This window comes from Oncorhynchus clarkii, chromosome 17 (genome assembly GCF_045791955.1).
Source record: "Oncorhynchus clarkii lewisi isolate Uvic-CL-2024 chromosome 17, UVic_Ocla_1.0, whole genome shotgun sequence".
Taxonomy (NCBI): domain Eukaryota; kingdom Metazoa; phylum Chordata; class Actinopteri; order Salmoniformes; family Salmonidae; genus Oncorhynchus; species Oncorhynchus clarkii.
In genome coordinates this window covers 64,041,111-64,050,832 of record NC_092163.1, presented here as the reverse complement: position 1 = coordinate 64,050,832, position 9,722 = coordinate 64,041,111, and the positions used below count along the sequence as shown (strand labels likewise).

Genomic DNA, 9,722 nt, shown 5'->3' with positions numbered 1-9,722 from the left:
CACTGGCCACTCCAGAGTAGTCCAGTGTTTCTTCTAGAACCACCGCTACAATCAAAGATGGGGGAGGTTTAATTCATGCTGTGGGGTTTATTTGCTGCCTCTGGTACTGGGGGCCTTGGATGTGTGCAAGGCATCATGAAATTAGCAGATGATCAGGTGTTTTTAAATCCAATGTTCAACCCAGTGTCTGCATTGAAGGTTGTCAGTCTTCCATCTGGACAACGACCCCAAACACACATAAAAAAGCACTGAGGAATGAGATGCTGGACTGTTCTGGAGTGGTCAGCGAAGAGTCCAGGGCTGGTTACCCAAAAGCACATTAAGGCTAAGTTCATCGTTAGAACCATTGAACTTAGCCTTAAGATGCTTTTGGTTAACCGGGCCCAGATCTGAGTCACATCCAAATCCTATGGTGAGATCTGAAACAGCAGTTGGTGGAGGGCACCTCTCAAATATCCAAGAACAAGAGCAGGTTGCTGCTGACAAGTGGGCCAAATTGTTGAAATGTGCAGCAAGATCATTGATGTCTACAAGAAGTTTGTGTGCAGTTATCTTGGCCTAAGGTTGTGCAACCAAGTACTAGCTCCAGGGTGCCCATAATTTTGTCCATGCCATTTAATTATTTTCCTAATTATAATTGCACATTTAAGTTTACAAAAAGAACATTGGTTCTGTAATGTTGAAAATCCAATAACAATCGACCAAATGTTTTTATAAATCTCAATTTATAAGAAATCGGGAATTATTTAAGAAGTGCAAGGGTGCCAATGTATTTGGCCACAACTGTATGTGGCTCTGACTTGTACCACAAGCCAATTATTTAATGTTTTATTTTTACAGTCGGCTTATACTGCATGTACTTCCAATGGCAAATTGACATCAATAGTAGGCTAGGCTATTTGACATCTTATCACTCAGCACATTTATCATGCTATTATTTCTTGAAAAGTGCTCTCTTTTTTATTCCAGGCAAAATGTTGTTTATTTAGAGACATGGTTTTAACCCAATCATATTGTTAATTTCATTTTCTGCAACTTCTGCTCTACATTATGTAAAAAAATAAATAAAAACAAATTCTAGGACAATGACATGACAACCATAAAGAACGGAGGACCATGATCATGACAATACTCAAACAGAACAAAGACATACAAGACATTTGGACCAGACATGAATGTAGGGAGTACCATGGGGCAATACCCTCTACCAATAATAGAGAACTTTGTTATACACTTAATCAAGTAAATCAATGATAACCGTTCTACAAAGAAACAAATCTTTATTTTTCATTAACAATCCTTCCATAGAGTAACAGAGGTTATGTTCACATAATAAACGCACACACGAGTGGTTGAATCAGTACTATTGTCAAAGGCAAGTTTACAGCAAGGAAATGAACAGTATTTAATAAAACTAACAAAAACACCTGTTTTTTTTCTCTATCGCAACAGAAATATTCACCTTTACCCTGGATCATTAAAAAAAATACACCCATAGATTTGACTATTTACAAGCATTATTTACATGAGCAAAGCCTTCAGGGACAGTCTTATCTGCCCCATCTATTGTTTTGGAGCACGTAAAAATCGGACTTTCAGGTAGACCGGGAAGCAGAGAGCAGTCATTACTAAAACTGTTGTAACAGAACACCTGAGCCAAAAGATCTATAGACCACAAATAAAATGTGACAGTAGTACTTTATACATTTGTTTATGCCTCTTTTCAACGAGATATTGGTTTATCGCCTTGAATAGATCTCCCATACACACAGTACAGTACAACACATACATGTACCAGACAGTATACATTTACAACCTCCTTCCTCAGCAGTTTAACACCAGAAGGTTTTTAGTGCAGAACACTCTCTCCACAGACCACTAAAAAAGGGCATTTTACATAAGCTCCAAAACACATGGTCTTATTTCTTACAGTTTGTACTTTGACACGTAGGCTCTGACTGTACAGTATATTAAAATAGCTGTGGTGGTACTCTGCCGCTTCAGATAAAAGCATCAACATAGCATTGAGACTAATGCAGGCTCTTGTTATATACAACTACTAAAACATCACAGGCAAGCTTATTTCCAATGAGACATTTTAAATATATTTTCCCCCTCATCACACACACACACGCACCCAAAAACACACACACGCACCCAAAAACACACACACGCACCCAAAAACACACACACGCACCCAAAAACACACACACGCACCCAAAAACACACACACGCACCCAAAAACACACACACAGCCCGACAAAAGAGGCCAAATATCAACATGATTTCTATGTAGATATAAATAAGGCAGGGACCCCGGGTCTGTTTGTCAGTTGCCCTGTTTCCTGACGACAAAGTCCTATACAAACTATATGAAACTCCTTATGCACAGCCCACATATCCAGTGGAACAATAGCACTTCACATTCAGTCATAAGGACATTTAGATTTGACATGCAGTTAAAAAATCATCAAAACGAACTGGATAAAAACCGGTACCTATGATGTGAAGTCATTTTGTAGTATTTTTGAGTGTCATCATTGTGGGGTTTCCATCAAAGAGCACAATATCTCCTCTGCAGTCAGCACATACAGTATGTATTGTTCTGCAGCCAGCCAGTAGAACAGAGGGCGGGTCCAATGTCAAGTGACAGTATTAAAGATGCACTCCAGGATATTAAGCACAACAAATTCGTAACATATACTATGATTTTCCACTGCATGTGTTGCTGCTTCGCGCTTTCAGACCAGTCAATGGAGTGGGGCAGGCATCATACAGAAAAGCAGAGTGAATCTCTCTGTGACCATGGGGCATGTGATGTCAGGGAAGGCAGGAGTCAGTCTATACAACACCCTCAATGAAAGTGGTGTCCAGGTGAACGATGAGCATGCGCAGGAAGGACATCTCCTTGCGTGTGTTCTCAAAGATGATTAGTGGATCATCAGACTGGCAGCGGAGGCAGTTTGGGGCCATCACCATGGCAAGGTTATTGACATCCATCTTAGTAACAGACACATTGGCAGGCTGAGCAAACACCTGGGGATAATTAGTGGAGGACAGGGAGAAGTTGTGAGGGACAGAGGGAGAGTATGTACAGAATCTTGAAACTGAGAATGACCATATTCTGTATTAATGATACAGACAATGAATGACTAAGGACAAGTTTGTAGTAATTTGTTCCATTTCAACTGCATGACCAATGACCATGTCTCCAAGGTTGAATATGATAATAGTTGTATGACAGGATGACTGTCTAGTGTTGTCCTGGACAGGTACAGTGCATTAGCTGTAATGTTCAGTGTTGTGTGATTACTACCTGCAGGAAGTGGATGAAGTAGCACAGCACCAGTCTGTTGAGCTCAGGCAGGCACTGGACAACATTGACAGCTGCCACAGGGTCATCATAGTTACTGACACACTGCTTGTAGAAGGCCATGGGGATGAGAGGCTCCTCCAACTCACGATACCAAAGCTTCATAAGGGAGGCTGGAAGAGAGAGGGACAGTGTTAACACTAGTGCACACGAGCATGCACACACACAGATAACAGAGGTACAGACTACCTCACCATATACGTTGGGGTCTGAGCGGTTTTCTGGGATCCTCCATTGGTCGACCTGAAGCTTAAGTGCGTTGACTTCATCGATATCTCCTGGCACCCTACAGAAAAAGCAGTATTCAATGATCAGTATTTTTCAGTACAGTTGCACTGCAAGGCCACTAGGAGGAACTATAACCCCACAATTAAAAATCTAATGTTGAGTGGCTGGTTGACATCATTTTACACGTAGAATTGGTTTGCAAATTACGGCTGGTACTCTGTTCTATGGATGGGCATTTGAAATTATTTTACTATTCAAATAATATCATTACATTGTTTTGGATATCCAGATAGTTGTTTTTTTGAAAAAATAAATAAATAAAAATGTATGAAAAAAATACATCCGGCAGAGGTAAACAGTGGACATGCTGCTTTTCGCCAGTAGTTTGGCTGACAGCAACAGTGAAAGAGAGGTCTGATTTTCGCCATGAGAGAACTGATTCTGTTACTAAAAGGTTTTCTGGTGAGTATTTTGCATTGATCTGTGTTTATTTAATTTCATTATTTCACTTTATTTATTTAACCAGGTAGGCCAGTTGAGAACAAGTTCTCATTTACAACTGCGACCTGGCCAGATACTGTGTTAGGTATTGTGGAAACTATGTTAGGAGAGCGCCTGTAATTGCTATTTGAAGTGGGGAAAATAGCATACCGATGCGCAGCAGTAGCTCAACGCATGCTATAAAAACTACATTCAAAAATGTTTTATTACATTTCAAATGTCATGGCATATCACTTTAGATCATATTTAATTTAGACAAAGTTTTTCATTGTAACCAAAAAATAAACAAGTAATCAAATCTTAATGTCCATTCAGATATGCGGACATTCAATTAAGCAGGTGCGAAGTACTCTTGGCTAGCAAACGCTACCGATGTGTCCGAGCCTTAAAATCGTATGGAATTGAATCAGCTACAGAAAGACCAAACAAAGACTAACTACACATTAAGCATTGCTGGTCTCCAGGGGCTCTTGAGCAGTGGTAGACAATGTTTGCTCTGTTTTTTTGTCTCTGTACAGTAGGCTGCACAGGGAACATTGGCTTTAAACTGTACTGCTTCAGGAGACCACCCCCCAAGGCTGACACATACATTTGTCTAGATACTTGCTTTGTCTAGATCTCCTCTTATGACTGCTACCTTGCTAAACACACAACACTACCCCACACCTCATTGGTGAATACCAGGGTTGGAGTCCATTCCATTTCCAGATAATTCAGGAAGTACACTGAAATTCCAATTCTCTTCAATGCTTTTCAATTAGGAAAATGTGGAATTTGAATTTAGTTTACTTTCTGAAATGACTGGAATTGAAATGTAATTCACCCTAACCCTGGTGAATACACCAAGTCCAATGAGGTGATTGGCTGACCTGTCCGTCAGTCTCACCTGAAGATGCCCTCGGTCTGGGCCCCTCCCAGTGCCAGGACGTATTGGGAGAGCTGCACCTGTACCCAGGGTAGCTTCCTGTCTGGGAAGAGTTCACTCTGGCGCTCCATCACCTCGTCCAGGGAGCTGCCAAACAGGGAGGGGGTCACGATGGCCCGTCTGCTGTGGTCAATCTCCTCCAGAGTGGGCTTACGAAGACCCTGCAGGGGAGGTTCACAGATCGTGACTACTAGGACATTTTGTACTGTACATGTACGACTATGTCTGTGATTATGTCTATGACTGTCGACATTAAAGATGATATCTGGAATAGACTATAACTATGTCTTATCTTTATGTTGAAGTCTGTGACTGTCCCAATAAGGATCTATCCATGATAATATGTTTCTGACTAATGTCCATATTTATGTATTTAGCATGACTTATCTCTCTATCAACATCTGTATTGGTTCAGTCCACTGTGGGTATTAAAAAAGAGAGGGAAATTCTTGGCGGGGTTATGTTTTGACTGCATTCGGGCATTTTTGGACTATTGCCCAAGGCTTCCCCACCTGTTGACATTCCCCACCCCCTTTCCCTGCTCATATCTCTAATCACCTTTTTGCCTCCAGTTACGGCCACTTTCTGTAGTTTGCGATAGCAGAACTTTGCGTACGAGCTGATAGGTAGACCTGTAAAGAGAGAAGGAAGACAGGGCCACTGTAAAACTGAGGAATGAGACTCATGGGAAATACAGCTCTCATTGTAGCTGCAGTTCACACCTTCACAGATACATCCTCTCAGTGAGGGAATCATGTGGGAAACTTTCCAACCGAGCCAACATATAAAGGGTTAAACAATTCCTCACTAAAAGGACAAGCTATTTGTTCCCACAGATGTCAGATATTTCCAAGAAGGTAATTGAAGAGACATGTTCGCAATGTGATTCTGCCATATGGGGATCAGCGCATACATGTCTCAACTGTCACGGTACAGTAAGAAAATCTGGGAGGCTGGTGTCAGCCAACCAGCCAGCACATCATGTCCCAGGTGATTCATCAGATAAGACACCTAGGACACTGGAGGGAGCAGAGGTATCCCTACCTACACCCCTGTCCGTTGTCACTGTGATAACTCAAGTTTACGCATAAACCAGGCCTCCACTCCCCCCCCCCCCCCGCCCCGAGCCTCCCCATCACACCCATGGGGTCCCGTCCATCGTCCTTCCTTCCCAGAGAACTCTCTCTCAGGTGGCTGAACCCCGGCCAGATGGAGAACTTTGTGCTGCGATGAAAAACATCCTTACCGGAATGTTCCCTAGACTGAACTGAAAGCCCCTGGATTTATAGCAAACGGGTGACGGACTCCCATGCATGTTCACAGCCATCGTTAATCTGCCCCAGTTTGACTGTAATTACAGCTAATTACAGAGATCATACCGATATTTTCCCTCTTGATCTCTGAGAAAACACACTGTTTTCCTCAAGACTCCCTGAATTCACTAGTCAATAGAGGAAGAAAATAAAGAGTTGGGTTCTTTTCTTTACCCAGCCTGAGAGCAGGTTTGAACACCAGCGGTGGTCCAAATGAACATGTTGTTTTGACAAGGCAGAAGCAACAACAAAGCAAACTGAACCCGTGAGAAATTACTACTTATTAGAGGATTAAGAGCACAAGGCATAGAATGTGATGACACCTGCCAACACATGGGTTCAGAAAGTATCTCTGAGATTCTCCAAGCTGTCTGTTTAGTCAGTGTTGCTACCTCAGTCAAGTCTCATTTCATAGCTAAGTGTTTCAATCCAAGTAAGCAAGGCCGGCCTCAGCCCAGCCTTGGCCCAAGAGAAGCCCAGCCTTGGCCCAAGAGAAGCCCAGCCCTGGCCCAAGAGAAGCCTAGGCCAGGCCAGGCCCAGACAAGAGGCCTCCAGTTCCCACACGTGACTCCCTCCCACCCCTCTGTTCACAGCTGCTCCGTGCCGTGGTCACAACACCACCCTTAATTTCAGCCCGTCTATCCATCAAAGAGACAGCAGCTCTCATTGTGCTGTTTGTGAGGAGGCTTTCCCATGTGGTTGGCTGGTGGGCCCACATCGTGAGTAATGTAGTAGCCCTCTCCCTCGAGTCATTATTCCAGCCAATATCTGAAAACCTCTCAATGAGTCACACCCATGAAGGGTAACCATTCCTCATGGCTTATGAGTCACTGACGTTGTCCAGTGTATAGGTTGGTGGCACAGTCATTGCTGTACAATGTGTGTGAGTTCACTAGTGTGATCAATGCCACGAGATGAGTATTGGTCCTCGCTGATGACACTATCAAGGCTGGTATTGTGAGTTGCCCTAATGGGGTAATGTGTAGTGGCTAGGCTTTCCTTAAATCATCGATGGACACGTAATGTGGGATTGCCAGAGAGAACCATTAACATGGCTCCCATGTCGTCAATCTGCTCTTTTATCACCTCCTGTTGTATTTTGTGAAAACTAGTCATAACTATTCATAATCTACCAGGGAAACTCTAAATATCAGCATGGTAGTCAAGTGACATAGTATGAATTTCCATTTCACTCCAAATTCTTCACATATCATGACACATTTCTATTTCGCTCCAAATTCTTAATCTGCAGTGAGATAGATATGAACCATGTTTGGCTTGTAATGGTTTCTAACCCATAAGGAAATAACAGACAATCTTGACAAGTTACAAATGATTTGTCTCTCACTTCAGCACTCCCCAACAGACTTCCTCCTTGGCAACTTTGGAAAACGCCCCCCATACTAAACATGAGTGATCTCAGACCTACCTTCTTCATCTGTATTCTGTTTCCGTTTCTTTCTGGACTTTGAGTTCTTCTTCAGTTTCATGTCTTGCTGCTCTAGTATGAACTGAGTCACTGGAAACCAGAAGGCAGAGGTTAAAGGGCCATTCAGAAAATCTAATAACATCCACAAAGAGCAAACAGAAGAGAAGAGGTAAAAATCAATTCAAACCATCACACCCCTCAAACTAGACCTGTCATGCTGATAATGACACCCATAGACAGAGTGACGTAGGAATCAGGGAAATACGACCCACCCTGTTTCTTGTCGCTGCTCGGATCCGAGTGCCTCTGGATGTATCCCTCTAGGTAGCAGCGGAACTTGGGCGAGGGGGCAAAGAAGGCCAGGCTGACGGCCATCAGCTCCCAGCCTGCAGCCAGGCTCCTTGGGCTGGTGTTGCCCGTGGTCTGCCTCACCAGCTGCACATACAGCTCGTCCCTCAGGCCCTGCGTGCCCCAGCACTTAGTGATGATGAGCAGGGAAGTGTGGCGGCGGTCTAGGCGGGAGGGTCTGTCTCCCATGTAGGCCTGGACCAGCTTGAACATCTCACAGGCCTCCTTCCTCACAGCGCGGTCGCTGGTCACCAGCATGGGCTTCTTGATGGAGCCGCGGTTCCAGGAGAGCATGTTGGCGATGGAGACACGGCGGCGGAACAGGCCCTGGGTGTGCATGTTCAGGTGCTTGCTGGCCCAGTCCGCCATGCCTGAGGTGTCTGTGGTCGGGGGCTGGCGCAGTGTGGCGTAAGAGAGCTGGTGGTATGAGCCTCCTATTCCTCCTCCCTCTCTGTTGTCATGGGAGATGGAGAGTTGGTGGTGGGGGCCCAGTGAGCCTGTTTGTCCATCTACCGTACCTTTCTTCCTGCTGTCCAACTGAGCCTTCAGTTCCAGGGTCCCCACCTTCAGGAGAAGGAGAGAGGAAAGACAGAGGAGAGAGAGAGGGGTGAGGGAAGAGAGAGGGAGAGAGAAAGTGTCAGTGCAGCAGTATGTGTGTGTATGTATGTATGTATGTATGTATATATGCATGTATGTATGTATGTATGTATGTATGTATTGATGTACTGTATGTCCACAGCTGCAGTCTTCTCAATGTGGATGAGCTGCCTTTCCTCTGCTCTGCAGTTTTGAGGGCTCCAGGGGGAATTGTGCAGGATAGGCACATTAATTTTCTAAAGATGGAAAGGAACCTCATCACCCATAAATGCCCCAATATCCACATTGGCCTTTTTCGTCAGGAGCAGGTGAGGAGCCCCTACCTTTGTTCTGCCCCAACCTCTCATTCAACACTACATGTGCAAATCCACCATCTGATCGCATGTGGGATTTCTTGCCTATAAGGAGCCCTATCCACAGTCACAGCCCCTTCACAGTGAAAACCAAACCAGTAATCCAGCTCTGGTCAGCCTCAGAAAAACATCCAGGAACAAAAAGAAACCCAGGCCAAATCAAATCAGGAATTTACTATCTGAACATACAATGTTAAACATATTTCTTCAATGTGACCATGATGTAATATGGGGTTGGAATGTGCCAAAGAGCCTGGAATTTACATTTAGGGTTCCTGATTAAATAGTGTAGATCTCCAGATTTGGGTTTGGTAGTACTTCTTTATGGTCATATGGACTTCATGGTCTTAAATGAGTGGCATGGGTCACTGTTTAAGATCAAATGGAACAAGGCAAAGGAACATTGACAGTATGAACTATATCTTCTATAATTCCCCCTCTCTTTTATACAGATTGTTTTAAGATGCCCCATGATACGGTAGAAATTCAACTCTGCATTTCTATTTAAGGAGGCCAATAATGTCCAAAGTCCTTAAAATCAGATTTGTATATGAAACATTCAGGGTTGTATATACAGATTACACAGTTAAAACCGATCACATTTCCGTGCTGGCTTTAAACCCTTGGGTTCACTGGGTTTTGAAAAATTAGTAAA

The 9,722-nt window shown here is 43.7% G+C and overlaps 1 protein-coding gene across 1 annotated transcript in view; it reads right to left on the bottom strand.

The window, feature by feature from the left end:
* Positions 1-1,263: 1,263 nt before the first annotated feature.
* Positions 1,264-9,722, bottom strand: part of LOC139369478 (rho GTPase-activating protein 39-like) — a 48,473-nt gene continuing 40,014 nt past the window's right edge. The window contains exons 4-10 of the mRNA XM_071108734.1: positions 8,042-8,681; positions 7,770-7,859; positions 5,586-5,659; positions 4,989-5,188; positions 3,568-3,659; positions 3,317-3,486; positions 1,264-3,036 (exon numbers count right to left, since the gene is read on the bottom strand). Of these exons, the coding sequence (XP_070964835.1) occupies positions 2,842-3,036; positions 3,317-3,486; positions 3,568-3,659; positions 4,989-5,188; positions 5,586-5,659; positions 7,770-7,859; positions 8,042-8,681 (1,461 nt within the window). The 3' untranslated portion in view covers positions 1,264-2,841. The remainder of the gene's footprint in view (positions 3,037-3,316; positions 3,487-3,567; positions 3,660-4,988; positions 5,189-5,585; positions 5,660-7,769; positions 7,860-8,041; positions 8,682-9,722) is intronic.